Source organism: Lissotriton vulgaris, chromosome 5 (genome assembly GCF_964263255.1).
Source record: "Lissotriton vulgaris chromosome 5, aLisVul1.2, whole genome shotgun sequence".
NCBI classification, from domain to species: Eukaryota; Metazoa; Chordata; class Amphibia; order Caudata; family Salamandridae; genus Lissotriton; species Lissotriton vulgaris.
Window position 1 is genome coordinate 1,018,129,391 of NC_141693.1, and position 23,434 is coordinate 1,018,152,824.

Here is a 23,434-nt window from a genome sequence, read left to right on the forward strand (position 1 = left end):
GTTCTGTGCTAAGATGATGGAAGACATGAGTATCTTGATCTACTAAGTCACTAAACTTGATAAACACAAACCCATATGCAAGGCTTGACTAGTCTGGAATGCAGACATGGATGCCATGCTTATTGAAAGAATGGGCAGCTGCCAGTGAATTACTCCGTTGGGTCTCACGGAATGCTAGATTTAAATGAATCCATTTTAATTTCCAACATCACATCTTTAGCGCCAACCACACTATGCAAAATATACTCGTCCTGGTCTGCGGGCTGTCCGCAAAGTTGCTAGAGTCTGGGGAGGAATCAATGAAATTTGCATCACCCAGCATCTCAAACCATTTGCCATCATCAAGGTCCTTCAGGGGAACATATTCCTACTCCTCCTCCTCATCAATATAATCATCGCATTCTTCAAGAGAGTAGGATCTGTCAAGGGGCAAAAAGTCCAGGGGATTTTGAGGCTTAGACTAAACCCAGATCAACATCGAGCAGCGCCAAGGTACCAATGGTTGGGCATCGGGATTATTATCGGCTCTATGTTAAACAACATCAGAGAGCGCGATGGAAGGGACAGGGGTGGAGGCGCACATGATGGCATCTGCCCAGATCTAAGGGCGGATCTAGAGGACCTTGCTGGTTCCGAGGGCAAACTCTCCAACAGTAACCCCTGAGGGGCACCTCAGCTCCGTAGGGCCTAAAAGCACTACAGAATGAATCTGTGGCCTGAAGATAGCATGCATGTAATCATAAAATTCGTTGAGCAAGCAGGCGTCACTCTGGTTTAGGAAACTAGGGGGTGTGGAGGGGGCCCTGATGCTGGCTCCACAGGTGGAGCGGAGAAGCAGGCCCTGGAAGCATGATGTCAAGAAAGAGCCTAAGAGCCCTTTGATTTCTTCTTCTTGTGCTATTTAGAGTTACCAGTTTTCGTAGAGGACGTCTTGGAGCGGGAAGACTCTCTACCCTAGACTGGCCAGAAGTTCTTTCGCAAGATGAAGAACCAGGAGTGCCACGTCCCCAGAAGAGTCATCTTCCTACTCGAATCGGCTTCCGGAGCAACGCCTAGCACTCTGGGCATGCAAGAAGTTTATGTCCTGACTCGAGATACCTATTGGGGAAATTGATAGACATTTGTCGGTGGCAGTTCCAGCACGGCTTGAACACTGAGGGTTTAGCAGGGGGACATTATGTCCTAGCATACAGGGAGAAAAGCTTGAAATGGTAGACAAAAAGTCGAAAAAGGTGGTCAACAAATGACCTAGGTACTACGGCAGATTCACGCTGCTGGTGTGGGAGCGCAAGGAAGTCAATGCGCTGGAGTGCTACCTATGGCATCACTTTCGACCCAGATATGCCTTCCCGCAGCCCGGGGGACCACCACCTCCCCAGGGTGTTCTTAAAAATGTATGTGGGCGTTGGCCGGGGGGGCCACTAGCCCCACTGTGAACCGCCACTAACCCGGACTAAATATGACAAATGTGGGTGGGGCCATACTGAACCACCTCCTCCCCCCCCCCCCCCCATGGGGCCTAGGTGGTCAGGGTGTTGCTACCCTGCCCCTTTTTATGTTTATTTCTGCGACTCAGTTCAAGCGTAAAGCAAATGGCAGGGTTTGAAATGAGAGCGCCTTTGTATTGAATTGTAGCTGGTTTATCAGCTGAGGGATAAAATGCTAATATTTCAGCTCTGATTTAGTAATTTACTATTAAGGGAACTGGCCTACAATTCTCATAATTCGGATATCCCTATCAGGTTTCCAGCATCATAGAAACTAAGGGTGCAATGAAATCTGGGTTGATAATATTATATCGTTCAGGTGTTATTTTGACACGATATTCTATAGTGCCATGTCTTGTGCAGCAGGATGAAACTCATCTAATATGTACCTCCGTAATTGTTCTGTGAGAGCACAATTTAATGTCAGAAAAACAAATCATGAAGTTGTAGTCTTGTTCCAGAGATATTTTCTCTCTTACGGACACAGAATTATAAAAAGATGCAAAAGTTGTGATAGAGATATAACTCTTTAAGCACTAAGGGCTCGGCCCCTAACCCCTTATTTTCTTTCAGTCTGAAGGCTGGCAAACCATGCTTTTTCTTCTCAAAATGCACAAGACTAGAGGCATTTTTTTTTTAATTATTTGCAGCTCACCTTCTATACTGTAAGGACAACAAGAACAAACTACAAAATACATGATCCATGATACCACTCGTCACTCCATAAACTGCTGGCACAATGCCATCAATTCCTTTTGCTGCTCAGAAGCTCAAATAAGTTCCCTCTTTTTCTTTGGTACTGTGAGTTATTGCTACAGTGCAATTTATATTTCACCCTGTTAACATCCACCTCCTGTAATATTTTGGCCTGAACTGCTAGTCTGGAAGCACAGTTCTGTTGAAGGTACACATTCCAGTCTACTTTTGCGGCTTACGCTTGCCGTTACCATCCTTGGGAACTGTGTTGTGCTTCTCTACCCGCAGCATCTGTGGTGGCTGAGTTTTGAAAGCTATGCCCAAAGGTCAGCATCAGCCATCCCAGTCCAGACTTTATGCTGCGTGTGGCGGGCAAACCAGAGGGAGATGAGCGATTCGTAAAATGCATTGAGTGTTTCGGCCGCTAAGGATATCGGCTGGCACTTCTTACTCTGGGCATATCGCAGCCGGTGTTCCTCAATCATTCCCACTTATAGGATGGGAATGAGGCTGTAAAAACCCATGCTATTTAACTGAGATTCTGTGAAACAGGACACTTAGAGCCTGATTTGTGGTGGAAGCCCCACAGTCGTAGGGGAGAGTCTCGCAATTGAGGCGGAATCCCAGGAATGAGAATTCTCATTGTGGGGATTCCGCTTTAAGTGCAGAGATTACCCCACAACTGCAGGGCATCCACCACGAGTGTGGAGACCCTGTCTAAATCAGGCCTTTACAATTCATGGCAAGATCTAGGAAATGATGCTCTCTGCCAAGTAGTTCTGGTGGCTGCCTGACAGTGGATAGTGCCATCTCATGAGCCAGTAGTGACCACTGTACTGTGGGCCAATGTGTCCATATAATACTCAGCTGTGCACAAGAGGGCAGACATAGCTTGGAGATGGGCCCCAAAACCACTACAATCTTAAATTAAGACCTTCTCAAAGACCTATACCTCTAGGGGCCAGGATAAGAACCACAAGGATGATAACTATTAAATAAGGGTCCCCGTTAAAGAAAGCTAAAAGGAAGACTGGCCAGCAGGTAAATACGATGAGCAAACTAGCCCCAGTAGATACAAGGAGGAGCACAATTTTCTACTTTCCCCTGAGGAAATCCCAGTGGTGGAAGAGCTGGTGTCACAGATTTGGATGCAGAGGAGAGGAGGGGAGTAAGTTGATGCATCTATTGACTCTCAGTATGATGATCAGAAGTATTGGCATCCCCCAGCTAGAGAAGAGGAACTAGCTAGAAAGGCAGACCGACTCAACATATTGATAGGTATCCTTGAGAACATGTATGCCTTTCTGCAGGACCGATCCCACCACGCCAATATACTAACTCACCATTCAGAATTATTTCAAAAGTGTTGGCTCAGGTCATATGTCAATAAGCAGTGTTAGTTTTGGTAACAACTTTGTGGAACTCACATGCAGCGTCCAAAGCTCCTGGAACAATCTGCCTTCCGGTCTGGTGTCCCGTGCAGTGACTGGCATTATCCAATCAACTATAGTGGATGGTGTGGATAGCAACGTAAGACACTGGGAGGTTGATAACCTTTAAAGAGTCTTTCAAATCGGGCACCAATAAAACCTAACAGGTCAGCCTGGAATAGATGACCTTGTTGATGGCGAGTACGGGCCCAATGTAGTTCTCATCATGCTTTTTTCTTTGGCAGAGCTGGCTTGTTCTGGTATGGTCTACTGTATGATTCACTTGCAAAAATAGGGTCTCTCAGCTGGTAAAGTTCCAGTTGGAGCTCACTAGGAGGGAAAAGAGCGCAAGAACATTTATTTTGTATTGTCCTTCCCAGTCAAGACCAGATTATGCTTTCCACAAGGTCTGAAACAGGATGCATTTGTTTAGAACATAGAATGTAAATCAGCTACTGTGTTTTATATGAAACATTTTACACCACTTTCCAGGGTATCCCTTGCACAGTGGGTAAAGAGGGTGATGGTCGAAGCAGGGCTCTATATTTACAGACTTAGTTGTCATTAGCAACTAAGTGTTGCTGAGAGTTAATTTGGAAGATATGATGACAGTGGCTAACTGGGGAAGGGTTTCGATATTCAGGAGGTTTCCTTTCAAACCAAATTTCTTTAATGGCTTCACTGGCAATATCAAAGCTCTAAACAAGCATAACTACCGCATTCAGTCCAGTCACAGAATGCAATTTCCTAGCTCTCATGTCAAAGTTTAAATTCTGTTAATGACAGGGAGGAGAGGATTATTCTCATCTTAATTATCCTTTGGTTGATGATCATAACATGGTATTATTGGACGATGTTGAATTTATCATGGTTTGGTATACTGTTACCAGCAATTGTTTATGAATTGTTTAAACTTAGTGTGACCTGGATGACCACGATTACACATTTTTATTTTCTCTGGGAAAGATATGAACCGGGATTAAGTTGGAAATTGTTGACTACACTTCACAGCATAACGAGGCAGTTGCTTTGCAGATAACATGTTTTGTAGTCTGATGTACTGGATCTTTCGCATTTAACTGCGGGTTAATATTGAGCTACTAAATGAATGAAAAAAGAAAAGCACAATGCTAATCATGACGTTCTTAATAGAATTAAAACAATTAGAAACTAAAGTTAGGAACATTTGCCTTTTCGTTACCCTGGTTTATTTGATATTTCAGTAGATAATGCTGGGCATAGAAGATATCCAATTCCAAAAGCATTTGTTTACATGAAAGTAGTTCTTTGAAGATGCTTCTTATAATATGTTGGTCCGATATGCCTTTTCAGATAAATTAACTGCTGACTTATTCTCATTGCTATGTATTTTTAAAGACATTCTGTAGGGAGGTATTTCTACAGGCTCTCTGCATTGGCTAAAGTCCATTCTCTAGGTCACAAAAATGGGATAACTTGCATTAGAGTGGTCAGACAAGGGTACCAACAAAATCTGTCACATTATAACTTCATGTAACAGTTTCTGAATGAAAAAAGTTCTAAACCAGTTGAGCTAACATACCATGGGCACAGAACTGCAGTCTACCTGTAAAATGGAAAAAAGTATCCTCTGTAGAGGTAGAATTTCTTCATCACTCATTATGCCCTTCAGTGCATCCCAATCTCAGTTGGGTCTGGGACATACGATCACAAATCTAAGACAGGATTAAGCAGTAAACTCCAGTTGACTCCTGGTACCATACAAAGTGCAGGATTTAATTTAGACATGCTGGGACTCCATTTGAAATTGATAACGATCTGTTTACCAGAATTGCCAATTCACATTTCTTATTCACGGTTCTGTAACTAATCAGGATCTAGTCTACCAAATGCCTTTACCTCTGAACGCAGAGCTCTCTAAGCAGAGGGAAGCACTCTTAAACTGGAGAAATGGCTGGATTTATTTGATTTACTGTATTGCAAGACTTTATTCCTTTTATCAGAAAATGTTCATGCCATTGACATTAAGGAAGAGTCGCAACTAATCCATCAAACTTTAACCCTGAAATATATCTCTGTAGCGGTACCACAAGGAATGGTATTCTACAGTAGTGTGTGTAAGACTACTGGGGTTCTTACAGGAGACTCTGGTATACAAATTACTGTCTTGTATCTGAGCAACCAACCGCTGCTTAACGAACTTAACCTTATGTAATACTTTTTGAACTGTTGTTCATTTGTACCACATTTCCACCACACTTCCCTACATTATCCTTCAATCACTCAATCTTATTTTAGTGATACCAAGAACTCCCTTTGCAATTCCGATCTAACATATATTACTTGTCCTACATTAAACTGCAGGTGGTCGGGAAAAAAGTGACACACAAATTAACTGGATACGTAAAAACTTAAATACTTAAACTCACATAGATGCCTTAACAAGTAATAATACACTAAGAATGTGAATCTACATGTGCCTTAACAAGTGCCAATATACTGTTTATTAATCGTGATTGGTTTGTATACCTGCTTAAGGTTTACTAAAGCTTATGCGTATTTTTAATGCACTACAGTTTTGCAGTCCTGTACAGTGGACATTTTAGCTCAACCAACCTAGTAAGTTTAGCCTCATTCTGAAGTTGGAAAAACGAAGAAAGGATTGGAGAGATGTGTGGTCTGCTTTTGAATCGAGAAACCGGTCTCATCCATACAATGTCTTCTCACATTCTAACCACCAGCAGAGTCTGGGACCTAAAAATAGTCTAAGTGGGTTTTGGTCTGACACAAGTTCCTACTTTCATTCACTTACACTAAGTAAAAGTGAATAAATGTAGCACCAAAATATATGTTTAAGCACTGCACGCTACAAGTGTAAAGGGAGTAAACCTCTGATTGGCAGGCTTGGCGTTTTATCTTTGCTTATTTTAATGCTGGCTGGCTATTTTTGCATTAAATGTGCAAGACTTCTATGCATAATGCCAATGTCGGTCTTATTTAGCAAAAGGTGACTATTAGACTTCAGCTTCAGAAGTAATACATTTCCAAAGTACTACCATCTTGAATATTAGACACGCTCGATGCTTGGTCAACCAAGGAAACCTATGTAAAAATTGTGCCTTCCACTTCTGTAACTCCTGGAGGGAATTTATAATCTGCGAGTGATGCAGTGCTTGAGTTTAACATCCACTACTAGACATTTCTGCAATTTAAGGATTTGTTCCATAGGTGACATATGTTCTAGGATAGGGAGCCATTACATCTTTCTTTTAACTTCATGGCTGGTATTTCCACCATTAGTCACTTTATTAGTTACCCAAGTTATTGTACTGGTACATATTAATGGATGAACAGTGAATCTACTCTATGAATATCGTTGACCACGCTGTATATTAAAGGTTGTTATACCAATATTTTAAACCAATTAACAATAGATGAAATTAATATGTATTTATATGTTTGTCATGTCAACATCAGAAACAATGTATGTACTTAACAAGACACTTAGAATTTCTCACTATGATAATTCAGGCAATTAGACAAAATACTGAATGAAAACCATGAGCCTACTTCAGTGTTTGGAGTCCTTTTTCTGTTATTTCCTACTGCTGGGCTTCTTCAATATCTCCAAAATGTTAATTTATTTTAAAAAAAAAGTCCATCAAAAGTGCGGCAGAAATCCAGATAAAGGTGAATTTGTAGAGGTTTTCTTTATTTCAGTGTTTTGTTTAATATGCTGAGACAAAATTTGTTGCACTTACTACAATTCATTAATATCCTTGAGTAACTACCCATCATCACAGTTCTTTTCACCTCCAATCGATTTTATTTCCTTTTATGGATCACCTAAAACACTATAAGTGACGGTGTGTTCCGCAAACACTTTGCCCCGAGATATGAATATGCCTCACACGGATATCACTATAATGGCCATAATGCAGCGTGCCCCTACTTCGATTCAGGTGAAGCATTGTGCACTTTCAGTTACTTATACTGCTCCCAACTGACCTGGCCTTCAAATTCACTGCATTTCTTTGCAGAATAAAGTAGGATTTTTTTTTTTTTAAATGACGCAAGAAATGGGTGGCAATAATGGTTCCACGGGTGTCAAGACTTTATTCTCAAGCTTTGTTCCAACGCTGGGCACACCCACACAAGGTCACAAAATTAAATCCCAGCTAAATTAACACAGCCTATTTTACCAATATCAGTGAATTTAATACTGTCATATTAGTTAACAATTCTACCTGTTATACACAGTATGTGCTAAACATATAACAAGCTGCAACTGGACTTGTGTCTGAAGGGTTACTTTAGAACCAAGTGTTATGTCACTGAACTCCCAAAAGGACTACACCAAGAGCTTAGTGAGTGCTATACAAATGTTGATAACTTGTACTTTTATGTTACACTATCATCAATATTTATAAAACACTGCGACTGCGTTTTCTCCACTCCTCAGCACTCAATGTGTTAATGTACACAATATTTAATTACACAAAAGCTGCACCATACCTTGTTCCTTAGATTCCAACTGTGACTTTTTAACTGTAAGATCCAAAGGAGATTCTTGGTCAGCCATCAGAAGCTTGCTGAGCACAGGGTTCCTGGTAGTTGCAGCCGTGAGAGAGGACTGCACATGTGATGCTTTTGGCAGACTTTGGTTCCTTGTGCTGTTGGGCAGGATGTGGTCCTGAGTAGGGGTCTTTTTTGAGGTATATTCAGCAGCCAACTGTCTGATCATTTGCTGCATGATCTCACGAGCCACTAGGGGAATGTTTGGGTCAAAGACCCTAGGACGGTCTGCAAGAAAAATGTGTGCGTTTCAAAGCAATACATCTACAGAAATTCTCAATAAGTAATTTTTCATTAAGCATGGACTACCAAACCCTAGAGTTCTATGCAGGTCACAAGAATTTACTCACGTCTGAACAGAGTTGCATAGTAACAAACAAAAACAAAATTGAATTAGTAAATTCATTCAAGCACTATTATCTTTCAGATTCTCTTGTGTATTTATTATTCCACACCAATAGACCTGATAGCCCCAGACAGTAGCTATACTTTCATGTTCTATCAAGAAATGCAGTACCACTGCTTATCTTTCATTTCCACAGCATACCCAGCTCTTTGTCAGGCAGTTACGGGCAAGTCCTAATTCTTTCTTCCACACTGGAGGTTTCATAGATTTAGGACTCTGCATGGATTACAAATCAGGATTTAAAAACATAACAGGGAAGGAAATAAGGTACCTTAAATACGTTTTGTACCGATGTCTACAGGACTTGCTCGCCCAAACATCCAAGCAGCAGTCACTGCTAAGGAGTGAACCTTTGTCCCTTTCACTGCCTTACATATTTCATGTAGATGTGTAAACTCACTGTGCACTAGTTGCTACTCGAGCCCTCCCTTAAATGTCAAATAAATGGGTTGCAATTGCGAGTGAACAGCCTATTTGACCATTAAGTTAATAAAATAAGTATATGTAGTGGATTATCCACTTGCATTGCTGTAAATTGCAGCTTCTTTCGAAAACAGAAAGCAAAATGTTGCGGCGGATTTAGTTTGGTCCGGGTACCACTTTGTCAGAAAAACAAGAAATGGGCCTATATGGAGAAGACTCGTTTTTTCATTTATTCTCCTGGCGATGTGATTACTGCCAAAAGAGTCAACTTCAACATAAGAAATTCAAGGCATAGTGCATTTAATCAAAAGTTTGCTAATCATCTTAATAGCACCATGCCCTGCTCCCAATTAGATAAAAGCCATACAGAAGAAACCATTTAAAAATTAGCATTTTCAGTGGCAATGTAAACCGAGTGCATTCCCGATGATTTCTTGTTAACTGCAGTCAAATAGTAAGCTGAAACTTGCTCTAAATAGTATGGCAACCATGTGCTTGGGTGATACATGTCTGTATGCAACGTCCTGGGCACCTAAAACAAAAAGGTGTACATTTTATTTTGTAGCATTTGTATTTACTATTGCTAAGAATCTCTACGAAAGCTTCCGAAAAACCCAGGTACTAAAAGATCCTCAAGAAGCCAATCTGTTAAATTCATAGATGCTGAACCGCAAGTACGTTGTGCTACAAACACAGCCAGAGGAATACAACAAGCATTTACAATGCAACGGTCTCGCCTTTGAAAAAGTTAGAGCTATTGGCATTGTAAATGACAAAATTTTTATTTGTGTTGGTTTTGAAAATAGATAAATAAATGGCACTGTCATTTACAATGCCAACAGCTTAATCTCTCGCAAATGCCACACACAAACACACAGACCCACACAGAGTCCCACACACATACATATCTTCAGAGCCACATGCAAAGCCACACACACACACACACAGAGCCACACACTTCCAGTAGTCGGTGGGCAGCGTGAAGCAGACCAGCACCCAGCCCGACAGGGCCAGCAGGAAGGCCACAATCTCACCAGCCATGCTGGCCATGGTCACCGGCGAGGGTCACAGGGCACAGGTGTCAGAGCCGAGGGCACGGGTGAGGGCACAGGGGTAAGAGCTGAGGGCAGAGGGGTGAGAGCTGAGGACAGAGGTAAGAGCGGAGGGCAGAGGAGTCAGAAGCGAGGGCCTAGGAAGAGCGGAGGGCACAGGGCAGGGTTAGAGCTGAGGGCAGAGGGGTAATAGCACACATCTCCCCCTCACTCGCCCCCCGTTCAAACAGTAGCTCAATAAAGTACAAGAACACAAGAAACTGAATACATAACAGCCAAACCAAAGGAACATAACACTGAAACAATGAAAGTAAAATAGAACTTCATGAACCATGCATACACCGTATTGGCTCAACTTCTTCCTCTCCATCTCGACAGAGTCGAGGGTTGATGCTCTTCTCTTCGAGGCAGTCGACGACGACTATGTCGGCCCTTCTTTCCTTGGCGCCGAGGTGTCCTTCTTGGGGGCAAGCTTCGACGTTCTTTCGAGGGTTTTCGCTGACTGGGAGTCCTTTTCGAAGGATCCGCTCGGTTGACTGTCCCTGGAGGCTGTTGCTTTCGTCGAGTGTTTCGGCGGCAGAGCTTCCTTCGAGGACTTAAGATTCACTTCTACGAGTGTCGCTCTGGGCTATTGCTTCACTCTTTCGAGTGTCGCCTGGATGTTTAGGGGTCGACGACTCCTTTACCTCCTTTGACGTCTTCTTAACGACCTCGACAACCGTGCAGTCCTCCGGTACTTCAGCGATGTTGACCTCTTCTCCACAGGAGAGGCCCAAGTCTCGTAGCGATGGAGGTGGCCCTTGAATGTTGTAGTTCGCCCTTCTCTGCCTCTCCGTTACCCGGAGGGTCTTGGGTGTAAACGCCGAGCAGGCGTTGCAGTCTTCACTTCTGTGGTCAAGCGGCAGGCAGATGTTGTAGACTGGATGTTGATCCTTCTGGGCGTACTTGTGGTGGCAATTGGTGCAAAACGTGAACAGTGTTTTGTCCATCCCCGCACTCAGGGAGACCCTGCAAGCGCATTCTCCATCAAACGTCGAGGTTTTATTAGTTAAAACTTCTCCCTCGTCGCTCCCGGTACCCGACCTGTAGTCCGGTGTAGTTGAAAACTTGATTCTTCGTATATCATCTTTAATTTTGCTGGATTCCTCTTTCAAAACTCTGGAACTCTTTGGTAACCGTCCAGACCAAACGACGGAAAAAAGAATCTGAAGATGACGACCATAGGTGGGAGCTTCCGGAGGAAACATGTCGACGTCACGAAGGACACCAAATGGTGGTATGTCAACGCCCACCTGGGCCACGACAAAAAAAAGAAAATACAATTCCGGACCCAATCACTAGATGGCGGTATAATACACAGCATAGTGAATCCAGAAAGATTCACGCTGCAAAAATCAGGCTTACGGGTAGACTCTCATACTCAAATTATCCACCATGCCATTGAGCTTGGCTTTGAACTTTTTGTCCACAACTGGGAAACACCTCTCTTAGGCATTCCAGGAGCAGGTGTTCTTGGCACGAAAAAAAAAAACTCACGGTTTCTTCAGTGTCCAGCAACATGAACTAAATGGCAGTATCAGGCACTCCTTTGGAAGTGCCTATTGACAGGCACTTCCAAATCTGCACTAGCTCCCGAAAATGAGTCCTTCACTCTGCTGTCATACTCAAGACACATGAATACATTACATCAACTTTCTAATTACTTAACTGACTGACTAGATGGTACTAAAAACGTAAAACCGGCACGTATGCTATGGAAAGCCCTACATCAAAAACCGCACATACTTGTCCTTTCTGCTTTCAATTTCAGTTGGCTCAGAGAACTCAGATATACTACTATCTTAAAGGATGGAAATCTCCTAAATTACAGACCAAGGAGCCTCCAGATCAATGCTTTCAAGCTGCAGGAGCCAAAGCCACTTTCGTTTCAGTTCTATGCACGCTTTAGAAGAGGGCCGTTGGGTATATGCACAAGTTACTTACCTTCGGTAACAATATATCTGTAAGAAACATTAGTTAGTGATAGATTCCTTACCGTAGAATTACCCCAAGGCGTAAGACTGGGTCTGGAAAGTTTGTCAGCAGTACCCCCGCGTGTCGGAAAATGGCGGTCTACTCCACGTCAGCTTTGTGGTTGCCAGGATGACGTCGCAGCAGGTACTTAGACGCCGCCCTCGGCGCTGACGTCAGTTCTGTATAAGACTTTCCGCACCAGGAACGCAGAGCCATGCAAGAAACTGACCACTGGTGCAATGAAACTAGGACCCTGAAAGGAATGACCTTAATCCTAGAAATCATTCTCAGAAACGGGGAGATGGGTGGCGCAGTAAGGTATATATCACTAACCAATGTTTCTTACAGCAATATTGTTTCCGAAGGTAAGTAACTTGGGCATCTGAAAGAAACATGTTAGTGATAGATTCCTTACTGTAAAATAGATACCCCAGCAATACCAACCCCGGTGGTGGGTATGCAAACCTAGATTACACCAGAAAGTCCTGGAGAACAGAACAGCCAAAGAAGCCATCTCTCCAGTCTTGGCTGTCCAGGCAATAATGCTTGGTAAACGTGCAGCGAGGCCCACGTCGCTGCCTGACCGATGTATTGCATTGGAACTCCCCCTTCCCAAAGCAGTAGTGGCAGCAGTCGCCCTGGTAGAATGGGCGCGTAGCCCCACTGGAGGCTCCTTTCTAGCCTAAGAGTAGCATGCTTTGATGCACAGAACGACCCACCGGGAGATGGTCCACTTGTGCACGCCCCGATTTTTCTTGGCGCCCACGTAGCCAATAAAGAGATGATCATCCACCTGGAAGGGTTGCGTGCGGTTCAGATAGAATGAGAGCGCACGTTTTGGGTCCAGACGTCGGAGCCTCTCTTCCTCTTGAAGGATGCGGAGGCGGAAAGAAGGTGGGCAAAGTGATGGTATGCCCGATGTGAAAGGCAGTGACACCTTTGGAAGAAAAGACGGAAGTGTTCTTAGGACAACTTTGTCCGGATGGACAGAAAGAAAAGGTTTAGAAGAAAGAGCCTGGGGCTAACTCACTCTTCTGGCAGAGGTGATGGCAACCAAGGAAGAAGTCAAAGTGAGAGGACGAAGAGGACAGTTGTGAAGTGGCTCAAAAGGAGCACACACCAGATAAGTCAGAACAAGATTCAAGTCCCACTGAGACATCACGAAAGGAACAGGAAGAACATGTCCGTAATGCCTTTCAAGAATCTATTTACAACAGGGGACTTGAAAAGAGAAGGCTGATCAGGAAGCCTTAAAAAGGCCGAGATGGATGAAAGATAGCCCTTGATAGTGCCCAGAGGAGGGCCCTGCTGGGCCACAGAAAGAAGGAACAGAAGGACCTCCGAAAGAGGGGCAGAAAGAGGATCCACAGCCTTTGCTGTGCACCATGCCACAAATTTGTGCCACCTGCAGGCGTATACCGTTTTAGTGGAGGCACGCCTGGCTGCCAAGATGACATCACAGACTTCAGGAGGAAGGTCGAAAGCTGTCAACTGTCGCTGCTCAATCTCCACGCATGGAGGTGGAGGCTGGACAGGTTCGGGTGGAGGACCGTCCACTGCTCCTGCGACAGAAGATCCTCCCAAAAAGGCAGTTGGATCGGGGGAATCAATGGCCATGCGGAGTAGCTCAGGATACCAGTATCTTCGTGCCTATTCCGGAGCCACAAGGATGATTAGGGCCCGGTTGTGCCTGGTCTTTTTCAGCACTCTGGGCAGACGTGGTATAGGCTGAAAGGTGTAAAACAGACCGCAACTCCACTCGTGACTAAAAGCGTCGCAGAGCGAGTGCCGCCTTGGAAATTCCAACGCGCAGAATTGATGACATTGCGCGTTCTCTCCGGTGGCGAATAGATCTAACCAAGGCTCTCCCCACTGCTGAAAGAGACCGTGCATCACATCCGAGTGCAGGCGCCATTCGTGATCTATCATGACCCTCAGGTTGAGTTTGTCCGCCCTGGCGTTCAGAGAACCTGCCAGATGTTGAACCACCAAGGAAATGCCCTGATGTTCCAGCCATGTCCAGAGACGCAGAGCACCCGGACATAGGGTCCACGACCCCACCTCGCCCTGTTTGTTGCAGTACCACATGGCGGTGGTGTTGTCGGGGGAACACCTGCACCACACTTTCCCGGACAGAGGAAAGGAATGCCTTCAGAGCAAATCAGATCGCCCGAAGCTCCAAAAGGTTGATGTGGAGCCCGGACTCCGCCGGAGACCAGAGTACTCTGATCTCCGCCTCTTCCAATTGGCCACCCCATCCCAGGAGGGACACATCCTTCACCACTGTGTGCTCCAGTTGGGGAAGGGAGAAGGATCTGCATTAACCCAATCGCAATTTGTGAGCCACCACTGCAATTGTCGTGCAGTGCCCTCCGAGATCTGGACGTGATCGGACAGGTTGCCCTGATGCTGTGCCCACTGGGACTTTAGGTCCCACTGCAGATCTACCAACAGGATCTACCAACAGGATGCAGGAAGACATCAACCCAGTAGCCGATGGGTCATCCTGACCGAAACCCGGGATAGAGGCTGAAAGATCGGAATCATAGCCTGAATATCCCGGGCTTGCTGCTCGGGAGGATAAACCCGAAACTGTGTCGAGTCCAGAACCGCTCAGATGAAAGGGAGCTTCTGGGAGGGAATCAGGTGCGACTTCAGCACGTTGATGGAGAATCCCAGCAAATGCAGGTGGGAGATGACTGTCTGGGGCGAGCCCGCCTTCAAAAACCAGTCGTCGAGATAGGGGGAAGACTGGAACCCCTGATCTACGCAGATGGGCTGCGATCACCGCCATCATTTTCGTGAACACCTGAGGGGCAGTGGTAAGACCAAAGGGGAGCACGGTGAACTGAAAATGCTCGTGAACTACCGTGAACCGCAGTGAACGCCGGTGGGCCAACAGGACGGGGATGTGGAAATATGCGTCCTGCAAGTCCAACCCTACCATCCAGTCTCCAGGGTCGACAGCAGCTAAGACCTGAGCCAGCGTCAACATCTTGAACTTCTCCTTCCGGAGGAGGCGGTTAACATTCCTGAGGTCCAAGATAGGTTGCAGGCCCTTGTCCTTTTTAGGGTAACAGAAAGTAGTGGGAATAGCAACCACAACCTACTTCTGGCACAGGAGCGTGCTTGATGGCCCCCGTGGCCAAGAGGGTCGTAACTTCCTCTTGTAGAAGTGTTCTGACCGACTTTTTGCCCCTTTTCTTGAGTGGAGGTGATTGAAGGTTACTTTAGTCTTCTATCATTCTAATAGGAGGATTAGAACCTTAGACAGGGCCTATTTACAAGGTGTTTAATGCAATCCCCTACCCTTCCCTTCCCTTCATTTTAGGGCTTATAAATCTATGTTAAGGGATAGATTCCTTAGTATTAGTAGTAATCCGTCCTTTTATAAGAGTACTAGTATATTTCTGATAGAGTTATGCTTACTTCGGGCCTTGTAGGCCTCAAACGGGAGAGACTCCAGCTTTCTTCCTGCCCCGGCAGCTTGAGATGCTTCTAGGTCAAATGTAATGTTTTAGTTATGAGGTGTTGTTCGCTTGGAGAGAACCGGCTCAGGCTGGCCCTTATCGAAAGACTGTATTTTTCTTCGTGTCGAAGACATAACATCAGGCCGGCCGGCTGAGAACGTGTCCTTGGTACGGGGAGGTACAAGAATTTGGTGGGCGGCAGGTTACTGGCCGTAACTTTACATGCAGGAACAAGCTTCCATATTAGCGAGAACATGAGGTAGTGAGTCAGTCAGTTCGTAGGCGGCAGCTAGTCGTTAGCATCAATGCAATTAATTATTTCGAGGCAGACAGTCGCCATCTTGAAGTCCAAGAAAGACGGAGAAGCTAATACTCTCTTAGAAAGATTGAAGTTATTTTAGTTGGAGCAGCTGGCGAGCTTTGACATTAAGATCAGAGCATACAGAGTGAAGCAGTTAGGCGAGAGAACGAATACCAGAATGGTAGAAACTGATTTATAAGATCGAAGCTGAAAAGTGAAGATAGTTCGTGATTCAGAGGAGAAGAGCAGAACAGCAAGAGAGTAGCTGATGAGATGGAGAATAAGAGGAAGGTTCCAGTGACTTGGAGGGAAACGGAGGAGACAGAGCATAGCGGTGCAGACGTGTATCCGTGACTACAGAGGTGTGATCCTAAGACGAGCCAAGGCACAGATGAGAAGGGAACCCAGATGACTGCTGAGTCCAGACTTCATATTCATAAGGTGACGTCGACCCTTTCTTATTAGTGTGCACACACACTCTAACCTTTCCTTTTCCTTTTCAGGCTATATGTTATAGTGCAGTATTATATTGTTGATATTGTTAATGAATAAAGATACCCCAGTTCTTAGTGAACCAGTGTGTATGTTTTATTATCTTATGGTAAAGTTAGCCTTTCTTCTAGTCAGATACTGGTATGTGAACGGATGCAATTCCCGTCCGGGTAAATGGTAACTGAATAATGAGGGGGAGAGGTGCTCTTGAAATAAGGAATAAGTCATACACCGTGTAATTTGGCCATTCTTGTGTGATCCATAATATTGTAGTATTGTACTTCTAGTGGATAGTAAGAGATTACCCAACATGGAGAGCTGAGGGTATTCATAGGAAAGTGATCGTCATGGTAAAGCGGCGTTAATGAGAGCACCGGAGGGAAACGGTGTTTAGTGAGATCGCCTCTAGGGAAAGCGGCGTTAATGAGAGCATTGACCGTAGTCGATGTGTATACCCACAGGATTGTGGCTTGTGTAATAATGAGAGCACTGGGAGGATACAGTGCCTATACCCACAGGTTTGTGGCTTGAGTGAGCACTGGTTGTAGTCAGTGTGTAACGGTAAGTAATCAGAACTGCCTTAGGGTAGATTGGTCTGGGCTCATGTGGTCGCGAGACTATATTGTATGAGTGTGGTATTTTAGAAGATCTAAGCTTGTATATTGCTAATTCCCCATCCTTAGTTAGGAATACAGATACCTGTTGTAAATAGGTCCTAAGGAGGGAGGTGGTTATGTTTCGGCTGGGTTAGTGGTGTCTTGGTGAGCTGATTCTATCTGTTCCGAGAATCCGGTCGTTACATTTGGCGTCACAAACTGTTTACGAAGCCTGTGTGTGCTGTATTGTTTCTATCTTGTTGGTTTGCACTCGGCACGTACAAAGTTTATTTTGTTTATTATTTGTTTATAGTTGTATATATCTTTTTGATTTGTTACAATGTTTTTGAGAAGGTCGAAATCTACTTTCAAATTGCCTATTGAAATTCCCGGCTGGGAATCAACGCCTTACGAGCCTTAGGCCCGTGAGTGGGCCGATTCTACTGGTTTGAGTGAAAATTGGAATTCTTGTTTGGAACTGGCGGAGCCAGCTAATGTGATTGCTTGTTTGCAAAAAGCGCCAGTAGTGAAGGGTGAGGAGCTTCCTATCTTAGGACGCAGAGGTTGGATTGTTTTATCTGCATACAAGATTGTACATGAGAAATTTTTGAAATTACAGAGACAATATGTCGATATGGAAGAAAAGTTTGTTGAAGTGCAGAATGCTCATACTCTTTTGCGATGTCAAAATAAATTGCTTACCGACAAACTTGAGACTTATCAGACAATAGCCGAAAGGGCTGCTGTTCGAATTGCGAAATACAAATATAAGAATCGCCGTGGTCATGTTTGTAAACGGAAGGTGCGTCTGGTCGTGGTGAAAGCCGGACTGGATTGGAATCCTGATGAATGGGATGGTAATATTTGGGACTCGAATGATTCTGGTTCCTCGGCTGAGGAGTCTGACCAGTGCGAGTTTTCTCGCTCCGGACGGGATTGTAAACCCACTTCTTGTGACAAATTTGATGGTTCCAGCGACCGTAGTCGCTCTTTCCGTTCTGATGACGTTTCTTGTTCCGATTGTCATTCTAAATTTAGTGATCGAGCCTCTTCTGATGCTCGTCCTGAAGTTTCTGCGCATCCGGTTTTCCGACGAAAATTGCAGCAAGCTCCTGGTAATCCAAATGGTGTTCCTTTGGATAGTTTAGAAGATTTTACACAACAGGAAGTTAGTGATATTTTGCAACGTTTTCGGCAACGGCCTGGTGAGGCCTTGCTTAGATGGATGGTGCGTCTCTATGAACTAGGTGCTGCTGGCTTCATGTTGGATGGGGGAGATGAATTGAAATTTTGTTCTTTGAGTTCTGATTCTACTATCCAAGATCATTTCCGTAATTACAATGGTGCTGGTCAAATTAGTCTGCTTCAATTAGCGACTGATGGTTGTAATCACAAATACCCTACTGAATCTGATTGGCCCTTGAATGACAAGCCATGGTATACGTTGCGCGATGCAACACAAAGGCTCAAGGAAGAGGTGATGAAAACTGCGATTTTTCTGAGTACATCTGACAGATTGTTGGATGGTGTGTTGACATCTTCTGTGCGGAATTGTATCATCCGTTCTTCCCCAGTTGCTTATAAACAGGTTATGATGACTTTGTTGATCAATCAGACTGGCAATGCGTTGTCTTTGGTGCTTGAATCTGTGCGTCAGCTTGGTGAGTTGGGCGAATGGCTTAAACCTGAAAGACAGTCCAGACCTGAAGGGCGTACTGCTGGGAATTATAAGTTCTCTAGACGTGATATGTTCCTTGCTTTACTGGCTGATGGTGTGAAGAGTGAGGACATTGATGGTGAAACTAATCGCTTGTGGGACATGTTTCTCAAGCGTGGTTTAGATCGAAAGGAGGGTGCCCGGCGTGTGCGAAAGAACGATTGTGATCGTGAATATTCTGATAACAGTGATGATTCTGACCGCCGTGATGGACGACGGCATGGCCGTGATGTGTCCCCTCGGAGTAAAAGAGAGAGAGGGCGAGAGGGGGAAAGAGAAAGGGGTAGAGATGACCATGATAACAGCAGATCTAGGGATGAAAGGGATCAGTCCCCCGAGATGAGGAGAAGGGAGGATCGACAGATTTTCCGATCGAAATTCACAGTACCATGCAGATGACAAGAATCCATTTCGTAATGGGGATGGATATGAACATGACATTGTATCGTCCAAGAAATATGAGAGCATTTACCCTGATTTGTCTTGGTTATCAGAACGCAATAAAAATGACTAGGAAATAGGTCAAGCTCCAGTACGCAGGTGGGCTCACAGAGACAATAGACCCTATGTAGATATTGAAATTTTTTGGAAACATCGTAATATCCATAGGGCCCGAGCATTGGTAGATACAGGAGCGGAGGCCACTCTTATTCATGGAAAATCAAAGAAATTTAAAGGTCAGTTTATCACAATTACTGGTTTAGGTGGAAAGGAAACTCCCGCAGTTCAAACTACACTTGAAATGAAAATAGGTAGAATTCCTCGAAAAGAATATTCTGTTTTGGTTGTGCCACTCTTTGAATATATAATTGGAATTGATATTTTGAAAGGAATGACATTGCATTTAGATGACGGCTGTTATCAATTTGGAAGTAAAAGTTATATATCATCCAGACCTGTACGAGTTGGTAGTTTGAAAATGCCCCCTATAAAAATTCCTCAGGCTACACGGGTTGTTTCTCAAAAGCAGTATCGTATTCCAGGTGGCCATGAAGAAATTAGTGCTACAATTCAAGACCTAGTGGATGCAGGAGTTATAATGAATATGCTACTTACTAGTATGCATCTGTTCTTGGCATGTAGGGCTGCTGACATTCATATCTGTGCATAGATCGCCGCCTAGTGTTTGGATGATTGCACATTGTTGTCCTGGAAGAGTCTTCGAAGTATCACGAGATAGGTGGCTCCTCCCCTGGACTACAGTGCGCATGGGCATCGACTCCATCCCCAGATTGTTTTTAGCCATTGTGGCCAAGATGGAGTGAAACTCAGTGAATGATGACCATGCTATGAGTATATATGTGAATACTGCAGCTACTACAGGCGCCGGGGAGGAGGGCGGGCGATATTAATGTCAGCAGCCCTACATGCCAAGAACAGATGCATACTAGTTAGTAGCATATTCAGTTCGAGGCATGTGGGCTGCTGAATTCATATCTGTGCATAGAATATATAGCAGTCCCTCCATTAGCGGCGGCCGCCCGTGCCAGCTGCAGCAGTTTGGAAAAGTGTCTTGAGAACAGCCTGCCCTACAGCTGCCTGCTGTTTGGAGTGCACGTCTACACAGTAATGCTTAGTAAATGTGTGTGTGTGTGGTAGACCATGTGGCTGCTCTACATATGTCCTCTAAGGGAATGTTTCCAAGGAAAGCCATAGAGGCCCCCAACTTTCTGGTGGAGTGGGCTCTTGGTGGAATGGTAAGAGTGCGTTTTGCTTTTGCATAGCAGATTTGGATACATTTAACGATCCACCTAGCAATACCAGCCTTGGAAATAGGGTTACCTTTGTGGTGTGGCGCAAAGGCGACAAAGAGCTGCTTAGTTTTTCTAAAATCCTTGGTCCTATCAATGTAGTACATTAGGGCCCGTTTAACGTCAAGGGTGTGGAGCATCCGCTCCGCCAGTGACTCAGGATTTTAAAAGAAAACAGGTAATTCGATTGTTTGGTTGATGTGGAACTGAGACACAACCTTTGGCAGAAACTCAGGGTTAGTGCGGAGCACCACCCTGTTGGGATGAATTTGGATAAATGGCTCTTGGATTGTGAGGGCTTGCAATTCACTAACCCTCCGTAGCGATGTAATTGCTATGAGGAAAGCCACTTTCCATGTCAAGAACTGAATCTCGCAGGAATGCAGTGGTTCAAAGGGAGGACCCATCAGTCTGGTAAGAACCACATTGAGGTTCCACTCAGGAGCTGCTGGAGTCCGTGGCGGAATGACTCTTTTGAGGCCTTCCAGAAATGCTTTGATGGCAGGTACCTTGAAAAGGGAAAGGTGTTGTCTATTTTGGAGGTACGCGGCCATTGCAGACAGGTGAATGCGAATGGAAGTATAGGCCAGATTACACTTGTACAGATGGAACAGGTAACAGATTATGTTCTGAATAGAAGCATCCAGCGGATTAATGTTGTGGTTCGCACAATAAATGACAAACCGCTTCCATTTTGCCGCGTAGCAGGCTCTAGTAGTGGGCTTCCTCGCCTCCCGAATGATGTCCATGCAATTGGGAGGTAGGTTTAGGTAGCCAAATTCTAGGACTTCAGGAGCCAGATTGCCAGGTTGAGCTGTTGCGGATCTGGGTGCTGAATGTCGCCATGGCTCTGCGTCAGAAGGCTGGGTGTGAGATGTAGCCTTTGATGCGGTACCACGGACAGTTCCAGAAACGTGGTGTACCATGGTTGGCGAGCCCACGTTGGAGCAACCAGGATGAGAGTCATCGAGTGCTGCCTGAGTTTGCGTGCCACCAGCGGAATCAGAGGTGCTGGGGGAAAAGCGTACGCAAATTTGCCTGACCAGTTCATCCATATCGCATTGCCCTGCGACAGTGGGTGTGGGAACCTGGCGGCGAAGCTTTGGCATTTTGCGTTCTCCTTTGTGGCGAACAGGTCTATCTCTGGATGACCCCACCTTTGGAAGTACGGCCGGAGTACTGATGGATGTATCTCCCACTCGTGCATCTGGTGGCTGTGCCTGCTGAGCAAGTCCGCCATCTGATTGTCCTTGCCCGGGAGGTGCTCTGCCATGAGGAAGATGTTCTCTGAATGGCCCACTTCCACATGCTCTGAGCCAGATGAGACAGCTGCGGAGAGTGTGTGCCCCCCTGCTTTTGAATGTAGTACATCGCCGTCATGTTGTCCGTCCGAATCAACACGACCTTGTTGCATAGATGTACTTTGAAGGCCTATAGTGCCATGAAGATCGCCATCAGTTCTAGAACATTGATGTGCATCTTCCCCTGTTGCTGCATCCATAGTCCCTGCACAGTGTATTGGAGTACATGCGCTCCCCATCCCTGGAGAGAAGCGTCCGTTGTCAGGATAATCTGTGGCACAGGCTCCTGAAACGGTCGGCCCTTGCAAAGGTTTCGTGGATTCCACCAATGCAGAGAGTTGTATGCCCGACCGCTCACCAACACTAGGTCTTTCAACTGGTTGTGAGCCTGAGTCCACTGACGTGCCAAGCACTCCTGAAGCAGACGCATATGTAGTCTCGCGTGCGGGACAATGGAGATGCAGGAGGCCATCATGCCTATCAACTGCCTGAACACTCTTGCTGGAAGAGAGTGTTGAGGTCTGAATTTTTGGATCATCGATTGAATGCTGTCGATTCTCACTGAATTCGGCTGTGCCGTGGCAGCCAGAGTGTTTATTGTCGCACCCAGATACTGCCGTATGTGGGCGGGCTGGAGATGGGATTTTGGGTAATTCAGTGAACCCCAGATCGTGCAGAAGGTGAATGGTTTGGGACAGGTGGTCGGTGCACTGCTGGGCCGACTTCGCCTGAATGAGCCAGTCGTCCAGATAGGGGTAGACATGGATGTTTTGACATCTCAGATGCGCCGCCACCGTCGCTAGGCACTTTGTGAAAACCCTGGGTGCCGTGGTTACCCCAAAAGGCAAAACCTTGAACTGGTAGTGCTGGTTTTGATTGGTGAACCTGAGGTATTTTCTGTGTGAAGGATGTAGTGGAATGTGGAAGTACGCATCCTTCAGGTCCAGAGTTGCCAGAATGTCCCCCTGTTGAAGCAGTGGGAGAACTTGCTGCAGTGTGAGCATGTAGAAATGCTCTGATAGGATGTAAAAGTTGAGGGGCTTGAGATCTAGGATGGGCCTGAGGTATCCGTCCTTCTTTGGAATAAGAAAGTAGAGGGAGTAAACTCCCGCACCTCTTTCCTGCAAGGGCACGAGCTCTATTGCCCCTTTTTGCAGCATGACTGACCTCCTGCTGCAATAAGTGCAAGTGCTCGCCGGACATAGGACAGTGTCTTGGGGGTATGTGGAGTGGATGTGAGCTCCAGACAATAACCGTATTGGATAAGTGTTCTGACCCACCTGTCCGTGGTGATGGACTTCCACATGGGCAGGAACTGCTGGAGTCTCCCCCCGACCGGTGTTGCGTGGTCGGGGGGTAGTGACAAGGCGTCACTGTTTGTTGGCGGTGGAGGACCTGGAGCTGTTGCCACGTCCTCTGCCCTTGGCGTTGTTGCCACGGTATCCACCCCGACCTTTGTTGGTATAAGAAGTTTGGGTGTTGCTTTTGTAGAATTGCGTTGACTGCGAAAGTTGACCCCTTGAGGTGCCTCTAGTACTGGAGCGACGAAAGGACCCACTCCGAAACTGCTGGGATTGCAAGGCACCAATAGATTTTGCAGTGCCTGTGTCCTTTTTTATCTTCAAGGGTGGTATCAACCTCAGGGCCAAACAGGTGATCTGGATTGACCGTCTGGTTCAAAATGGTAGTTTGAATGTCCGGCTTGAACCCAGATATCCTCAGCCATGCATGTCTACGAAGCATGA

At 45.4% G+C, this 23,434-nt stretch overlaps 1 protein-coding gene across 2 annotated transcripts in view; it reads right to left on the reverse strand.

Annotated features, from left to right (window-relative positions):
• LCOR (ligand dependent nuclear receptor corepressor) overlaps positions 1 to 23,434 on the reverse strand; it is a 317,352-nt gene that overhangs the window by 230,725 nt on the left and 63,193 nt on the right. For both annotated transcript variants that reach the window (XM_086922634.1, XM_086922633.1), the window contains exon 3: positions 8,108 to 8,395. In XM_086922634.1, coding sequence (XP_086778760.1) covers positions 8,108 to 8,345 — 238 coding nt within the window. In that variant the 5' untranslated portion in view covers positions 8,346 to 8,395. The remainder of the gene's footprint in view (positions 1 to 8,107; positions 8,396 to 23,434) is intronic.